The sequence below is a fragment of the Stomoxys calcitrans genome, chromosome 5 (genome assembly GCF_963082655.1).
Source record: "Stomoxys calcitrans chromosome 5, idStoCalc2.1, whole genome shotgun sequence".
NCBI classification, from domain to species: Eukaryota; Metazoa; Arthropoda; class Insecta; order Diptera; family Muscidae; genus Stomoxys; species Stomoxys calcitrans.
The window spans coordinates 43,957,305-43,975,442 of NC_081556.1; the positions used below are offsets into that span (position 1 = coordinate 43,957,305).

The following is an 18,138-nucleotide window of genomic DNA, read 5'->3' on the forward strand; positions in this document are numbered from 1 at the left end:
GGAATTGTAGTATACTTTCCCTTAGGAATGGGTAATTTTAGTACACTTTCCCTTGGGGATGTGTAGTTTAAGTACATTATTGCATATACATGCATATTTTGCCCATGGACATTCCACTAAGGAACAGGGGCAAACTCCTCATATATCAATGAGTGCAGTCCGATTCAAGTTTAAGGTCAATGATAAGGGGCCTCTTTTTTATAGCCGAGTCCGGACGGCGTGCCGCATTGCGACACTTCGTTGGAGAGAAGTTTTACCAGGCATAGTACCTCACAAATGTTGCCAGCATTAGGAGGGGAAAACCATCGCTGAAAATTTTTTTCTGATGGTCTCGCCAGGATTCGAACCCAGGCGTTCAGCGTCATAGGTGGACATGCTAACGTCTGCATACGGTGGGTACATTCTTTCCCTTGGAAAATTGTACTTTTAGTACACATTTTTTTCGGAAAACCCAGTTTTAGTACACTTTTTCTTGGGAAAGGGTAGATTTAGTACACTTTCGCTAGGGAATGGGTAGATTTAGTACACTTTTCCTTGGGAACGTATAGTTTTAGTACACTTTCCTTTGGGCAAGGGTAGTTTTAGTACACTTTCCCTTCGAAAAAGGATAGTTTTAGTACATTTTCTGTTGAGAAAGAGTAGTACACTTTCTCTTAGAAAAGGGTAGTTTTAGTACACTTTTACTTGGGAAAGGGTAGTTTTAGTACATTTTCCCTTAGGAAATAATAGTTTTAGTACACTTTCCCTTGTTAAGGGTAGTTTTAGTACACTTTTCCTTTGGAAAGGGTAGCTTTAGTACACTTTCCCTTGGAAATAGTTAGTTTTAGTACACTTTCCCTTGGGAAAGGATAGTTTTAGTACACCTTCCTTTGGAAAAGGATAATTTTAGTATACTTTGCCTTGGGAAAGGGTAGTTTTAGAACACTTTCCATTGGAAAAGGGTTGTTTTAGTACACTTTACTTGGGAAATGATGGCTTTAGTATACTTTCCCTTGGGAATAGTTAGTTTTAGTACACTTTCCCTTGGTAAAGGATGGATTTAGTACACTTTCTCTTGGGAAATGGTAGTTTTAGTACACCTTCCCTTGGGAAAGGATAAATTTAATACACTTCCCTTGAGAAAAGGTACTTTTAGTACACTTTCCTTTGGGAAAGAGTAGTTTTAGTACATTTTTCCTTGGGAAAGGGTAGCTCTGGTACACTTTCCCTTGGGAAAGGGTAGCTCTATTACACTTTCCCCTTGGGAAGGCGTAGTTTTAGTACACTTTTCCTTGGAAAAAAGCCCTTTTTGCATACTTTCCCTCGGGAAAGAGTACTTTTAGTACATTTTCTCTTGAGAAATGGTACTTTAAGCACACTTTTTTTTTGGAGAGGGTACTTCTAATACACTCTCCCTTGGGAAGGGGTACTTTAAGTACGCTTTCTCTTGGGAAAGGATAGTTTGAGTACACTTTCCCTTGGGAAAATATTTTTTAAGTACACTTTTCCTTGAAAATTAGATTTACTCTTTCCAAAGAGAAATGGTAATGTTAATACACTTGGAGACAGTAGTTTGAATAAACTTTCCTTATGAAGGGGTAGTTTTAGTACAATTTCCCTTGAGAAAGGGTAGTTTCAGTACACTTCCCTTGAGAAAGCTAAGTTTTAATACGTTTTCTCTTGGGAAAGGGTAGTTTTAGTACACTTTTCCTTGGGAAAAAGTAGTTTTAGTACACTTTCCCTTGGGAAATGGCAGTTTTAGACAACGTTCCCTTAGGAAAGGGTGGTCTTAGTACACTTTCCCATGGGAATGGGAAGTTTTAGTACACTTTCCTTTGGGAATGGGAAGTTTTGGTACACTTTCCCTTGGAAATGGGTAAGTTTTAGTACACCTTTTCTGGGGATAAGTAGTTTTATTACACTTTCCCTTGAGAAAGGTTAGTTTTAGTACAACTTGCCTTGCAAAGACTAGTTTTAGTACACTTTGCCTTGCAAAGACAAGTTTTAGTAGTTTTAGTACTCTTTCCCAAGGGAGAGGGTAGTTTTAGGACACTTTCCCCTAAAACGGTTTGTTTTAGACATTTTCCCCTTGCAAAGGCCTATTTTAGTACACTTTTCCTTCGAAGTGGGTAGTTTTAGTGCTCTTTTAGAACACTTTCCCCTGGAACGGCTTGGTTTAGGACACTTTCCCTTGCAAAGGCTGGTTTTAGTACACTCTCCATGGAAAGCGTATTTGTAGTACACTCTCCCTGGCAATCGTAGATTTTATACACTTTTCCTTGGGAGTGGCTAGTTTTAGTACACTCTCCCTAGGGGAAAGTACACATTTTTTAATTTTAGTACACATTTCTTTGGGAAAGGGTAGTTTTAGTACACTTTCTTTTGGGAAATCTTAGTTTTAGTGTACTTTCCCGTTGGGAAGTATAGTTTTAGTACTCTTTCCTGAAGGAAAGCTTAGTTTTAGCACGGTTTTCCGTGGTAAGGCTTAGTTTTAGTACACTTTAGCCTCGTAAAGTTTAGTGTTCGTACACTTTACTGTGGGAAAGCTTAGTTGTAGTAGACTATCCCTTGAGAAAATATTGCTTTAGTACAATTTCCTTGGGAAAGTGCAGTATGGCGACGCTCACGGTCTTAGTCTCACAGATTGTGAGATCAAGAATTACGAGTTCTTGGGGGCCTAGAAAGGACTAGTCTCTGGCGAGCGATGATGCCGATCACGTATACGTGCCATATACCAGGTTTCTCAACCTAGTAGAGGTATTGTATACTTCAGTGGAGATAGTGAGAGTGCAAAACTGAACTTGGCTGGCAATACCAAACTGCCAGTGTTATCTTAACTGCTATCGGTCAGAAAACGACGCACAAACTGCTTGACTTCAGCAATTACGAACCATGTCAGAGTATTATCTGGCATAGCTCGTAGATGGAAAGTTGGGCAAAAGGTCTTACTATAGCGACACGCATGGTAGTCCCACATAACGATGAAGTAGCTGGCTTGATTATGATGAGACGAGCTGGCACTTGTTGGGTCTGCTCCCATCTTGTAGATGTGGTTCTTCTCCGACGTATTGCTGAGCAGCCTTTCAGATACAACTCCTTTCAACTTCATATTTATTTTAATTTTTCTTTTTCCTTAGTTTTTTCACTTACCTTGGCAAAATCAATTTTCAAGGTGCAGCATCCCGAATATATATCAGCTCCATTCAAGTTTTCCCTGGCTCTGGTGGCAGCTTCTAAATTATCGAATTCCACCATGGCCTGTACACCATTCTTTTTGAATATGACAATGCGCATTACTTGGCCATGTGGGACACATATTTTATGCAAAACGTCCTGCAAAGAGAAGAAAATAAAAATAAAATTACCACAAATTTGCAAAAGCGACAAAAAAAAAAGAGCAAAAAGATAACTAAAAAACAATGAAAATTGAATCTAAATAAGAATTTTATTTAAATTAATTCCCCCCCCCCCCCCCCCATAAGTGTGTGCCAAAAATCTTACTTTGCCAAACAACGCAACAACAACAGCAGAAAATGCGTAATGTGGTCATGTTCATTTGGCGCTCTCTATGTGAGCGACCACATAACAACCAATGGCACCAGTTCGAGGCTGGCTTTAGGTATGTACATTGGCAGGTATATGCCCCATGCTCCCATCTGGCACAATCAATATTTACCGAGGCCATTGGAATTCATGACCACACACAAAACACCTTTTATGCCAAATTGGGCAAATACTTGCGCGATGGCACAACATGAACATAAACTACGGATGTCCCAGCCAATGTCTTCCAAAAGTTCTCTACATGACAATCAACAGCCTGTTTCTTACCGCTGGTGCTTACTCACACCACTTTGAGCATTTTCGGCCAAGTCATTACCATTCATTATCAACTTTGAATGGATGGATTTGTGTCTAGGCCCTGCAGGTGAGCAGCAGCATTAGAAGTTGGAAAAACACCAAACATTCATTTGTGCTACATGTTTGGAGGCATAGATGCTACACAAAAATGGATTTTCTGCTACCTTTTTTGGAAGAAGAACAAAACAAAAAATTAAGCCATAAATTGCTGGCAAGAAATGTTCTACCAAGGTCTTTAAGCTTTACTCGAATTGTCAGCCATTTACAAAAGAAGTCCGTCCGTTCGTCCCATTTGCCATGGCAGAGGAGGCATGACAACAAGCGTAAAACTTCATCATTCAGGGATGACACAAAAGGTGAGTGAGACTTATACAACATTTGCAATTCAAGCGAGGCGAGGAAAAACACCTCTGTGATTGTATCCTGTCAGGCAATGTTGTGTCCATGCTTCCTTCCTTCGGCCTGTCAATGTTACCACTCTTTGTGCTACTGGCCAAAATCCTTGCTACGATTTATCAGACTACAGCTGGTCGTTTGTATGAAGAAGCAATAAACGACAGTGGTTAAAGATAAGAAGCAAAACAAAATGGATACTAGGTATTTGAGAACTCAGACTATATAAAAAGCATGTAGAAAGACTCAAAAAACTTTAGCTCTCCAGGGAAAATATTGGACTTAATGCACTTTCCCTTGGGAGGGATAGTTTCAAAACAATTTACTATATTAAAGGGTAGATTTAGTACAATTTACTTTGGATACGGGTAGTTTTAGTACACTTTCATTAGCAAAAGGGTAGCTTTCCTTTGGAAAAACATAGTTTTAGTACACTTTCCCTTGGCAAAGGTTAGTTTAGTACACTTTTCTTTGGAAAAGAGTAGTTTTATTATACTTTCCCTTGAGAAAGAATAGTTTTAGTACACTTTCCCTTGGAAAAGGGTAGTTTTATTACGCATTCCATTGGGAAAATGGAGTTTTAGTACACTTTGCCTTGGGAAAAGATACTTTTAGTACACTTTCCCCTAGGAAAGGGTAGTTTGAGCACACTTTCCCCTTGGGAAAGGGTAATTTAAGTACACTTTCCCTTTGAAAAGGGAAAGTTTAGTACACTTTCCCTTTGAAAAGGGAAAGTTTAGTACACTTTCTCTTGAGAAGGGTAGTTTTACTACACTTTCCCTTGGAAGGAGTAGTTTAGTAGAAAGAATAGTCTTATTACACTTTCTATTGGGAAAATGGAGTTTTAGTACACTTTCCCTTGGGAAAGGGTAGTTTTTGTACATTCTCTCTTGAGAAAAGGCAGTTTTGGTAAACTTTCGCTTGAGCAAGATTGGTTTTAGTACACTTTCCTTTGGGGAAGGGTAGATTTAGTACACTTTCACTTGGGAAAGAATAGCTTTAGTACACTTTCCCTTGCGAAAGGGTCGATTTAGTACACTTTCTATTGGGAAGGGGTAGTTTCAGTACACTCTCCCTTGGGAAGGGGTAGTTTAAGTACCCTATCCCTTAGGAAGGGGTAGTTTGAGTGGACTTTCCCCTGGGGAAGGTGTAGCTTTATTACACTTTTCCTCTGGGAAAGTGTAGTTTTAGCACACTTTCCCCTTGGGAAAGGGTAGTCTTAGTACACTTTCCCTGTGAAAAGGTAAAGTTTAGAATGCTTTCCCTTGGGAAGAGTAGTTTTAGTAAACTTTCCCTTGGTAAGGGGTAGTTTTAGTAGACTTTTCCTTGGGAAAGGTTAGTTTTAGTACACTTTTCCTTGGGAAAAGTTAGTTTTAGTACACTTTGCCTTGGGAAGGGATAATTTTAGTACACTTTCCTTTGGGAAAGTGTAGTTTTAGTACACTTTCCCTTAGGAGGGGGTAGTTTTAGAACACATTCCCCTTGAAAAGGGTAGATTTAGTGCACTTTCCCGTGTTTAGTACATTTTTCCTTGGGAAAGGGTAGTTTCAATACACTTTCCCTTAAGAAGGGGTAGTTTTAGTACTCTTTTCCATGGAAAAGGATAATTTTAGTAAACTTTCCCTTGGGAAAGGCTAGATTTGTAAAATTTCCGTTGGTAAAGCCTAGTTTTAGTACACTTAAACTTGGGAAAGTCTAGTTTTAGTACACTTTCCCTTGGGAAAGGCAAGTTTTAGTACCCCTGCTCTTAGGAAGGGCTAATTTAGCACACTTTTCCTTTGGAAAGTATAGTTTTAGTACACCTTTCCTTGGTAAAGTCTAGTTTTAGTACACCTTCTCTTAGGACGGGCAATTTTAGCACACTTTTCCTTTCGAAAGGATAATTTTAGTACTCCTTCCCTTGGTAAAGTCTAGTTTTAGTACACTTTTTCTTGGAAAAGGGTAGTGTTAGTATACTTTCCCTTGGGAAGGGTTAATTTTAAAACACTCACCCTTGAAAAATTTAGTTTTAGTACTCTTTTCCTTGGGAAAGGATAATTTTAGTACCCTTTCCCCTGGGAAAGGGTAGTTTTAGCACACTCTCCCCTTGGGAAAGGGTAGTTTTAGTACACTTTCCCTTTGAAAAGGGAAAGTTTAGAATGCTTTCCCTTGGAAAGTGAAGTTTTAGTAAACTTTCCCTTGGGAAGGAGTAGTTTTAGTAGACTTTCACTTGGGAAGCGGTAGTTTTAGTACCTTTTCCTTTGGAAAGGGTAGTCTTAGTACACTTTCCTTTAGGCATTAGTAGCTTTAGTGCACTTTTCCTTGAAAAAGGGTAGTTTAGTACACCGGAAAATAATAGTTTTTGTGCACTTTTCGTTGGAATAGGATAGTTTTAGTACACTTTCCTTTGGGAAAGGGTAGTTTAAGTACACTTTCGCTTGGGAGGGGGTAGTTTTAGTACACTTTTCCCCGGGAAAGGGTATTCTTAGCGCACTTTCCCTTGGGAAAGGGTAGTTCTAGTACACTTTTCCTTGGGAGGGGGTGGTTTTAGTACACTTTTCTTTGAGATGGGCTAGTTTTAGTATACTTTTCCTTGGGAAGGGGTAGGTTTAGTACACTTTCCCTTCGGAAGGAATAGCTTTAGTACACTTTTCCTTGGGAAGGTATAGTTTTAGTACACTTGCCCTTGGGAAGGGGTAGTTTTAGTACACTTGCCCTTGGGAAAGTGTAGTTTTAGTACACTTTCCATGGGAAAGGGTAGCTATAGTACACTTTCCCATGGAAAAGGCTAGTTTTAGTACACTTTTCCTTGGGAAAGGCTAGATTTTTATAATTTTCGTTGGTAAAGCCTAGTTTTTGTACACTTGCTCTTGTGAAAGGCTAGTTTTAGTACACTTTCCTTTGGAAAAGGCTCGTTTTAGCACACTTTCTGTTGGAAAAGGTCAATTTTAGTACACTTTTCTTCGGGAAAGGGTAATGTAAGAACACTATACCTTGGGAAGGGTTAGTTTTAGAACACTTTTCCCTGAAAAATGGTATTTTTAGTACTCTTTCCCTTGGGAGAGCTGGTTTAGGTACACTTTCCTCTGGGATAGGTTAGCTTTAGCGCACTTTCCTTTGGAAAGGGGTAGTTTTCTTTCTTTCTTTCCCTCCCTTTCCCTTGGGAGGGGGTGGTTTAGTACACTTTCTTTTGGGAGGTGGTAGTTTTACTAAACTTCCTCTTTGGATGCGGTAGTTGTATTACACTTTCCTTAGGAGGGGGTAGTTTTAGTACACTTTCCCTAAGGAGGGGGTAGGTTTACTATACTTTACCTTGGTAGGGGGTAGTTTTAGTACACTTTCTTTTCGGAAAAGATATTTTATTTAGCGAAAAATGGTTCAAAAACACTACCTTTAGGCTATGTATTTTGTAGCTGTTTCTTTAATTTCGTCCCTTAATTTTTTTTTTATCCTATTCCAGCTAAGCTCATTAACATTTTGTCTTCAGTGTGCTTTACATACCATGGATGACTCTCGAACATTACTTTCACACACACACACACACACATACAAAATCTAATATGTCAATTTGAAAGAAAATCCCAGACCAAACGCACAAATACACGAACTTTGATATAAATCCAACCAGCCATCAGAAACAAAGGCTATAGACTTGTACTGGGACATATACAGCAAGTGAATGTGTCGGCAGTAACACCAACTACTAGAGAGTATGACCACGCAGTCATTTGTGTTCTAACACCGTGAAATGTGGCAGTGTTCGTGTTAGCCTTTACGGGAGGGTTAGCAAGGGTGAAAAAGCCAAGGCATACTCTGATGGTACATGAATATGGTAATTGGTTAGTTGAGTTAATACTGAAAACCCATTTTAGATGAAGGCTAGGCATGAAGGTGAGTTGAGGTTATAACCTAACACAAGGTGTTTCTCTCTGACTCACACACACACACACACAATGACCCCTACTATTCACCGGGGCTTAATTGACATAATGACAAATACAAGGATTAAAGGACTCAAGATCTGTAACCCCCTAAAGGGAAACATTTGCATTTGAGTGTTAGGGGGGAAAATGACAACGAAACTTTAAGCCGGCGTATATTAGGAAGCAGTTTTATATTGAGACTCTGCGGGAAGCAAAAATTCTTGGATTAAGTACAAAATGCCCTAAAAGTCAACTTTGAGATGAAAATCAGGACTATTAAGTTGCAAAAGAGGGGGAAAGGACTTGCATGACCTAGGAATTTTCAAACAGTAATGTTTGCCCTTCTTGCTGTTTTTTTAACTTACCCCGTGCCTAAATTTCTCTAACATTTTTTTAGAGCATTTTACTTCCAGTTATTCGAATATTTTCTAGTTTTTTTTTTCTTTCTATTTTTTTTTTTTTTGTTTTTAGGGCAAGCAACATGTTGAAAGCGACCAGCCAAGTTTTTCATATCTGCTGGCACTGTGTCAAAATTGTTGAGTGTCATAATGATAAGACAGCAATCGGCGGTCATAATGGTGAAGGCATTGAAGGGAAATAGGGACAGCAACCACCAACACTTACACAGAAACTTGTATGGCTTTGATAATGGCCCAAACATAAACACTAAATGCAAACGAAAACCCCAACACATACAAGTTTAAGTAAATATCCTTAACACACTTATCCTGCATAACTGACTGAAGGCTTTGAAGCTTCGCTAATATGAGCCAAGCAAGGCAGGCAACAACACCATTATCATTATACTCATTCTCATCCCCATGCTTATCATCGTCAGCTCTTGCATACTAATGACTACCACTAAACTCTGACGAGGATATTGAATTCGAAAATAATAATAATAATAACATTGGCAAGGCATTGGGATAACGATATTAGAAATGTCACCCCATTCCTGTGCCCAGGCCTATGCCTAAAGGCCGCCTTATTTTTGTATTCTCCCCGTTCTCGCATTCATGTCATATTCGTACTTGGAAAAAAAGTCCCTTTCGAAAAGTTTTCCACGAAGAAAATGAAAATCGATATGTGTACGTTATCACCCAACACACAGCTAACGATATGTATCGCAATATGGACGAGTGCCTAATGAAATATTGATATTGTAATGCTAAGGCTGGCACTGGGTTAGAGCCCGGCAAACTTAGCAGCCCCCGTGGATGGATGGTGGGATTAAGATAACAAAACGAAAACTCTACCCAAAAGAGATAGACACGTTTCTAGCACCAACTTCTTGTACTCATCTCTGCTAAGAACCATAATAATTTGAAAAATTGTTTACACAAAACTCTTGCTCGCAACACAAAAAGTAGAAATAACTACAACATTGTATAGTAATCATTTATGTTTGTTGGGAGAGAGGGGAGGGAAGGTTGCATCATTGATGGTGTGGGTTTCTGTAGAAAAGAGCAATATTGATGGCCCTAATAAATTGTGCATTTATGGCAGTTATTTTAAAGTATCTAAGCATGTCTAAAAGATAGACAACAAATAAAACAAATTGCAAAAAATAAATCATACGCCCCCATGGATTGCTAAAGCTTTCATGTAAAGTATACGTCTGGGTGCCCGCATGAAGTTGCTGGCTATATACATTGAAAACACTTATCCGCCTCATGGTCTGTGATTACAATTAGCCATAATTACACTTTGGGGAGGAGTTTTGTAGAATCTTGAATTAGTTATTTCCGGGATGTTTAGTGCAAATTGAAAATATATCATTTATTGAATCGCTGAAAATTTGCCAGTAAAGAGAAAATATGTAGAAATATGATAAAATAAAATAAATCATACGTTACAGGGAACAAACTAAGGTAGTTAAATGTAAAGCATACTTTAGGGAGGCTGGAGAAAATTAAAATTAAAAAAAAAAATAAGGTCGGATATCGTGAGGCTCAGAAAAACTCACTGTTTCAAATTTCAGCGAAATCGGGTAATAAATAAAGCTTATACGGGCTTCAGACCGCTTCGGTCTATATGGCAGCTATATCTAAATATAGTACGATCTGAACCACATTCATATTTTCGGGGGGCTTAAAATAACACACTGTCTCAAATTTCAGCAAAATCAGGTAAAAAATAAAGCTTTTATGGCCTTCAGACCCTTTATCGGCAGATCGGTCTATATGGCAGCTATATCTAAATATAATCCGATCTGAACCATATTTAGGTCAGATATTGGGAGGCTTAAAATAACACAATGTTTTAAATTTCAGCGAAATCGGTTAAGAAATAAAGTTTTTATGGCCTTCAGACCTTTAATCGGAAGATCGGTCTATATGGCAGCTATATCTAAATATGGACCGATCTAATCCATATTTAGGTCAGATATTGGGAGGCTTAAAATAACCCACTGTTTTAAATTTCAGCAAAATCGGTTAAAAAATAAAGCTTTTATGGGCTTCAGACCCTTTATCGGGAGATCGGTCTATATGGCAGCTATATCTAAATATGGACCGATCTGAAACATATTTAAGTCAGATGTCGGGAGGCTTAAAATAACATCCTGTTGCAAATTTCAGCGAAATCGGGTAATAAATAAAGCTTATACGGGCTTCAGACCTCTTATCGGCAGATCGGTCTATATGGCAGCTATATCTAAAAATAGTCCGATCTGAACCATATTTATGTCGGGTGTCAGGAGGCTAAAAATAACTGATAGTTTAAAATTTCAGCGAAATCGGGTAATAAATGAAGCTTTTAGGGCCTTTAGACCCTTTATCGGGAGATCGGTCTATATGGCAGCTATATCTAAATATAGTCCTATCTGAACCATATTTAGGTCAGATGTCGGGAGACTTAAAATAACCCCCTGTTGCAAATTTCAGCGAAATCGGGTAATAAATAAAGGTTTTATGGCCTTCAGGCCCTTTATCGGGAGATAGGTCTATATGGCAGCTATATCAAAATATAGTCCGATCTGAAGCATATTTGGGTCAGATGTCGGAAGGCCTAAAACTACTCGTTGTTTCAAATTTCAGCAAAATCAGATGCAAAAATAAAGTTTTTATGGGCATTAGATCCTTTATCGGAAAATCAGCCTATATAGCAGCTATATCCAAATATGGTCCGACTTGGCCCGTTCAAGAACTTAACCGGCGTTCATCAAAAAGACGTATCTGTGCCAAATTTCAGCTCAATATCTCAATTTTTGAAGGCTCTAGAGTGATTACAACAGACGGACGGACAGGCGGTAGACGGTGGATGTGGGCAGGAGGAGAGAACTGGCCCAAAAACACCACCCAAAATCGAAAGTGGACCGATCATGACAATATGGGTATCAAATAAAAGGTATTGAAGAGTAGAATGCGAATATAACGTTAAAAATTGTTTCCAAGTACCCAGGATGTCGCCCTAACCCAAAAACTCCTTCAAGCAGAAAAATTTAACGTTCTTATCAATATGGGGCTCAAATAAAAGGTATTCGGGAGTAGATTACGAATCTAGTATGCAAAATTAGATTGAAGGACACAAATTGCGACTTCCAGGGGCTCAGGAATTCAAATCGGGAGATCGATTTATATGGGAACTATATCAGGTTCTTGGGAGTCATAACAGAATACTATGTGCAAAATTTCAGCCAAATCGGATGAAAATTGAGGCTTCCATGGGCATAAGAATTCAAATCGGCAGATCGGTTTATATGGGAGCTATATCAGGTTATAGACTGATTTGGACCAAACTTGGCTCCGTTCTTGGGAGTTATAACAAAATACTAAGTACAAAATTTCAGCCGAATCGGACAAAAATTGCGGCTTCCAAGGGGGTCAAAAAGTCAAATCGGGAGATAGGATTGGACTGTACATGGCAGAGTTATTGGAAATCATGCCGGAATACTTCAAGCAAAATGTCAGCCAAATCGGATAAATATTGCGTCTTCCAAGGGCTCAAGAAGTCAAATCGGGCGATCCGTTTATATAGGAGCTATATCTAAATCCGAACCGATATGGCCCATTTGCAATTCCCAACGTCCTACATCGATATTATGTAACTGTGCAAACTTTTAAGGGGTTAGCTTTACGCGTTCGACCCCTATCTTGATTTCGGTAGAAGGACGGACGGACATGGCTATATCGACTCGGAGCGTCTAGACGATCAAGAATATACGTTATGGGGTCCAAGATCAATATTTCGAGGTGTTACAAATGGAATGACTAGATTAGTATATACCCATCCTATGGTTATGGGTATAAAAAAAAATATTTTTATTTATTTTAATAAGGACTATGTAAAAAATATAAAGTATACGCTCCCTTGCCCCATAGCCATCTCAATCAATATTAAGTATACGCTACGCAAACCCATAGTCATGGCATTTTAAATTGCTATCCCGTTCTTCATTGGTTTGAGGCTAAACTTCATTAAAACATTTTCCAACCAAATACAAATTTTTTTGTCTCTAAACCCGCCCTACATAGAGATACAAATTGCTTTACATCAAAGCTTTGGCAAACGCCCACTTAAACGTCATTCATAGTGCGTGCCAACAATACTCAGTCACCAATTTGTCTCCACCTTTGTATCTCTTCTACAATGGTGGCTATAAATCACAAATCTACCTGGGGTGTACGCGAAGGAGGATGTTTGTGTTTGTTGTGGGCCTTTAACCACGCTAATTAGGAAATAAAAATAATTTATGACTATCTCTGTGTGGGCGTCAGGGATACACAAACTACCATTCAAAGAGTATTGGCATCAAAAGGAAATGGAATTTTAAGCAGTCAAGCAAGGCGCAATGCTGTCTGCTTCAGCAGCTGGGCGACAAAAAAAAACTCCCTTTTATAATGAAATAATGTTGGCTGGAGACAACATTAACGATAAACAGCAAATATTCAACCTACATCACTTGCAAAACTCATAAAAACGTTGGCAATAAATGTATCTCAAGCAGGGCAAAAAGGATTTTTCCCAACTCTCTGTATTTGTGTAATTCTTTACCTCCCACCACCGCTCCTTTGGAGGTTTTAATGCCTTAGCTTTTTTAATCCCCTTAAAGTTATTATTAAGCAGCGTGTGCCGAGCCATGCACTTAAGCGAATGCTGAACTTTTAGCTGTTGCCAATGGTGGAGGGGGAGAAAAAAGGCGAGACTATTGTGGGTAATGTAGAGTGGGAAATTTCAAAGCAATTTGAAGTGGCCAACATTAAACAGTTTAACAGCGTTGTTAAAAGCCAACAACGGTGACAACACTAACACACTGCCACACACTTGCACAGCATCAAACAACTGTCATCTTTTACCAATAACAACAAAACATAACATAAAAACCAACTGTCAGCCGATACGACTATCGTTTCCTAGTACTTTGTCAAGCTTTTACTCGCATCTACAATTGTTGGTCCAACTGACGCAATGAACTCATTAAAAATGTACGCAGAGCAATCGAAAAAGTCTGGTAGCCAGGCAGCTACCATTATACGGCGTTATATATTACCCATCCAAATTAAGTCTCGAAAGATGTTAGAGTTGAGCAGAAGCAGGAAAAGCAACTTTACGAAAGAGACTTAAACAAATTATGAGAGGCTGGGTAGAGGAAATGGGAAAAAAACACACACAGTGGGAAGGAATGACCAACAAATAAAATAAAATAAATAAAATAAAAATAAAATAAAACAAAATAAAATAAAATAAAAAATAAAAAAAATTAAATAAAATAAAAAAAAATTAAATTAAATAAAATAAAAAAAAAATTAAATAAAATAAAATAAACTAATATAAAATAAAATAAAATAAAATAAAATAAAATAAAATAAAATAAAATAAAATAAAATAAAATAAATTAAAATAAAATAATTAAAAATAAAATAAAACAAAATAAAATAAAGTAAAACAAAAATAAAATAAAATAAAACAAAATAAAATAAAATAAAATAAAATAAAATAAAATAAAATAAAATAAAATAAAATAAAATAAAATAAAATAAAATAAAATAAAATAAAATAAAATAAAATAAAATAAAATAAAATAAAATAAAATAAAATAAAATAAAATAAAATAAAATTAAATAAAATAAAATAAAATGAAACAAAATTTATTTCAACAAAAAAAATTTTATAAACAACAAAAAATTAAATTAAGAAAAATTTAATAAAAATAAAATATAATATAAAAAACAAGTAAAAAGCTACCCCTTGTCATAGGTCACCGTAGCGCAGAGGTTAACATGTACGCCTATGACGCTGAACGCCTGAGTTCGAATCCTGGTGAGACCATCAGAAAAAATTTGCATCGGTGGTTTTCCCCTTTTAATGCCGGCAACATTTGTGAGGTACTATGCGTAGCCATATCCAAATATAGACCGATCTGAACCATATGCGACAGGGATGCCTAACATAAGTCACTGTGTCAAATTTCAGCGCAATCGGATTATAAATGTGCCTTTTATGGGCCCAAATTCTTAAATCTAGAGATCGGTCTATATGGAAGATATATCGAAATCTGGACCAATCTGGACCGATCTGGGCCAAATTGCAGAGAGATGTCGAGTGGCCTAACACAACTCACTGTCTCAAATTTCGGCGAAATCGGATAATAAATGCGCCTTTTATGGGCCCAAGACTTTAGATCGAGAGATTGGTCTATAAGGCAGCTATATCCAATTCTGCACCGTTCTGGGTCAAATTGAAGAAGATCACCGAAGGGCCTAACGCAATTCACTGTTTCAAATTTCGGCAACTTCGGACAATAAATGCGCCTTTTATGGGCCCAAAACCTTATATCGAGAGATCGGTCTATATGGCAGCTATATCCAAATCTGGACCGATCTGAGCCATAGAGCAAAAGAATATCGAGGGGCTTAACACAATTCACTGTCCCGAATTTCGGCGATATCGGACAATAACTGCGCCTTTTATGGGCCCAAAACCTTCTATCGAGAGGTCGGTCTATATGGCAGCTGAATCTAAATCTGAACCGATCTGGGCCAAATTGCTGAGAGATGTCGAATAGCCTAATACACCTCACTGTCCCAAATTTCGGGGAAATTGGACAATAAATGCACCTCTTATGGGCCCAAGGCTTTAGATCGAAAGATTGGTCTATAAGGCAGCTATAACCAATTCTGCACCGATCTGGGTCAAATTGAAAAAGATCACCGAAGGGCCTAACACAACTCACTGTACCAAAATTTCGGCGAAATCGGATATTAAATGCGCCTTTTATGGGCCCAAGACTTTGGATCGAGAGATTGGTCTATAAGGCAACTATATCCAATTATGCACCGATCTGGGTCAAATTGAAGAAGATCACCGAAGGGCCTTACGCAACTCACTGTCCCAAATTTCGGCGAAATTGGACAATAAATGCACCTCTTATGGGCCCAAAAACCTTCAATCAAAAGATCGGTCTATATGGCAGCTATATCCAAATCTGGACCGATCGGGGCCAAATTGAAGAAGGATGTCGAAGGGCCCAACACAACTCACTGTCCCAAATTTCAGCATAATCAAACAATAAATGTGGCTTTTATGGGCCCAAGACCCTAAATCGGCGGTCTATATGGCAGCTATATCCAAATCTGAACCGATTTAGGCTAAATTAAAGAAGGTTATTGACTGGCCTTTAACAACTCACTGTCCCGAATTTCACCATAATTGGATAATAAATGTGGCTTTTATGGGCCTAAAACTCTAAATCGCAGGATCGGTCTATATGGGGGCTATATCAAGATATAGTCCGATTTAGCCCATCTTTGATTTTTTGACAGACGGACGGACATGGCTCCATCGTCTTAGATTTTTACGCTGATCAAGAATATATATATACCCTATAGGGTCGGAAATGGATATTTCGATGTGTTGCAAACGGATGAATATACCCCATCCTTCGGTGATGGGTATAATAAATAATAAATACCCGCCACCATTTTATGGGGCTATACTAATCAAGTCATTCCGTTTAAAACACCTCGAAATATTCGTCTTAGACCCCATACAGCATATATATTCTTGATCGTCTCGACATCCTGAGTCGATCTATCCATGTCCGGTCAATCGTCCGTCCATCTGTCGAAATCACGATAAAAGTAGAACGCGTAAAGCCAGCCTCTTGAAATTTTGCACAGATACTTTATATTGATGTAGGTCGTTGGGGATTGCAAATGGATCACATCGGTTCTGATTTATATAAAGCTGCCATATATACCGATCTCCCGATTTGACTTCTTGAGCCCCTGGAAGACGCAATTTTTGTCCGATTTGGCTGAAATTTTGCATGAAGTATTCCGTCATGGCTTTCAACAACTCCGTTAAGTACGGTCCGAATGGGTCTATAACCCTTTTAAACCGATCTCCCGATTTGGCTTCTTTAGCCCCTGGAAGCCGCAATTTTCGTCCGATTTGGCTGAAATTTCGCATGTAGTGTTCTGTTATGACTTCCAACAACTAACTCTGTCAAATACGGACCAAATCGGTCTATAACCTGATATAGCTCCCATATAAACTGATCTTCCGATTTGACTTCTTGAGCCTCTGGAAGCCGCAATTTTTGTCCGATTTGGCTGAAATTTTGCATGTGATGTTCTGTTATGACTCTCAACAACTCTGTCAAATACGGACCAAATGGGTCTATAACCTGATATAGCTCCCATATAAACCGATCTCTCCATTATCCCTGTTCGGTTTTTTTTTTATAAATTCTTAGCAGAATCCATGGTGGTGGGTACCCCAGATTCGGCCCGAATATAAAAAAATAAAAAAAAAAAACATAAAGTGCAGCAAAGAAAAATTAAAATTAAATAAACAAATAAATTTTTGCACACTAGAATTTATTGTGAAAAATGTTCACAGCTTTCTTTTTGAAGATTGTTTATAATTTTTTTAATTTAAACAATAATTTTCGAATTTTTTATTGATTTCGTATAGAAGTTCTACACGAATTTGTTCTATGCATATTAGACATTTTGTAGGGTAGAACATTGGGTCATTTTGATTTTTGTCATGTGAATGAGTCTTATCTTAAATTTTAGTGAATTCTTTAGCTACGGATGTGTTCCTAAAGCCACTGTAAACTTTAATGGCCAAAACAGGCAATTTGCGCCAACAATCTGATGTTGTATTGCTCGTTTACATTTCTGTTTTCTGTTGTTGTGTTACCAACAACGTCAATGGCCAACGTCCATGGTGGATTTTATGGAGTGTTGTTTTTTTTTTTCATTCTTTGCGAATAAAAACGACCAAATGATGACGATGGTATGGCAACACATGGCTACAAGAAACAGCAACAACAAAAGCAGAAGAAAAAAAATTATTCCCAAACACACACACATACACACACTGACTATGGGAAAAGGAAAATATAAAAGCCCAACTATAACAAAAGGCAAATTTTTTAGCCAATAACAAATCTTTGGTTGTCACATTGCTGCGAAAGAGGAAGGGGGAAGTAGGTTGGGGGTAGGTGGTATGGAGGCTTAATAATGCAGCCCGTAAGGATAGAGTGTGGTGTAAGGAGCATTGAATATGCTGGAGTTGATATACCAACCGTCCCCTTGGTTGTCGGTACATCTAGATGTCAGTCCGTCTATACGTCCATACGTCCGTCTTTCCTTTAGTTGCTCTGGCTCACTTATTCTCCAACAAATGGTGTTGCAATAAAGTGTCTTTTAAAACGTTCATATCTACACGATTTTTTTTTTTTTTTTTGCAAGAGGAGGCTAACAACAGTGTCCCCCGACAATTTAATCGTCGTTATGAAGCCGAAACATTGAAGCAACAAAACATCAGAGATACACAAGTCACAATCACATACTGGGCCAAGATTTACATTATTAAAGACATGTGGCATGATGTTGCATAAAAACAGCAACAACAACAAAAGCAACAGTAGCAATATCAGCTACATTTCGTATGACTATTTCAATGGATGGAACAAAAAAAATTCAAAACGAGCAAAAAAACTCAACTCAAACTCGTACAACAACATTCAAGTCAGCCATATAAATCAGTC

At 38.0% G+C, this 18,138-nt stretch overlaps 1 protein-coding gene across 7 annotated transcripts in view; it reads right to left on the reverse strand.

Moving 5' to 3' along the window:
• LOC106081057 (heterogeneous nuclear ribonucleoprotein L) overlaps positions 1 to 18,138 on the reverse strand; it is a 451,695-nt gene that overhangs the window by 237,596 nt on the left and 195,961 nt on the right. For all 7 annotated transcript variants that reach the window (XM_013242759.2, XM_013242758.2, XM_013242757.2 and 4 more), the window contains exon 4: positions 3,130 to 3,312. In XM_013242759.2, coding sequence (XP_013098213.1) covers positions 3,130 to 3,312 — 183 coding nt within the window. The remainder of the gene's footprint in view (positions 1 to 3,129; positions 3,313 to 18,138) is intronic.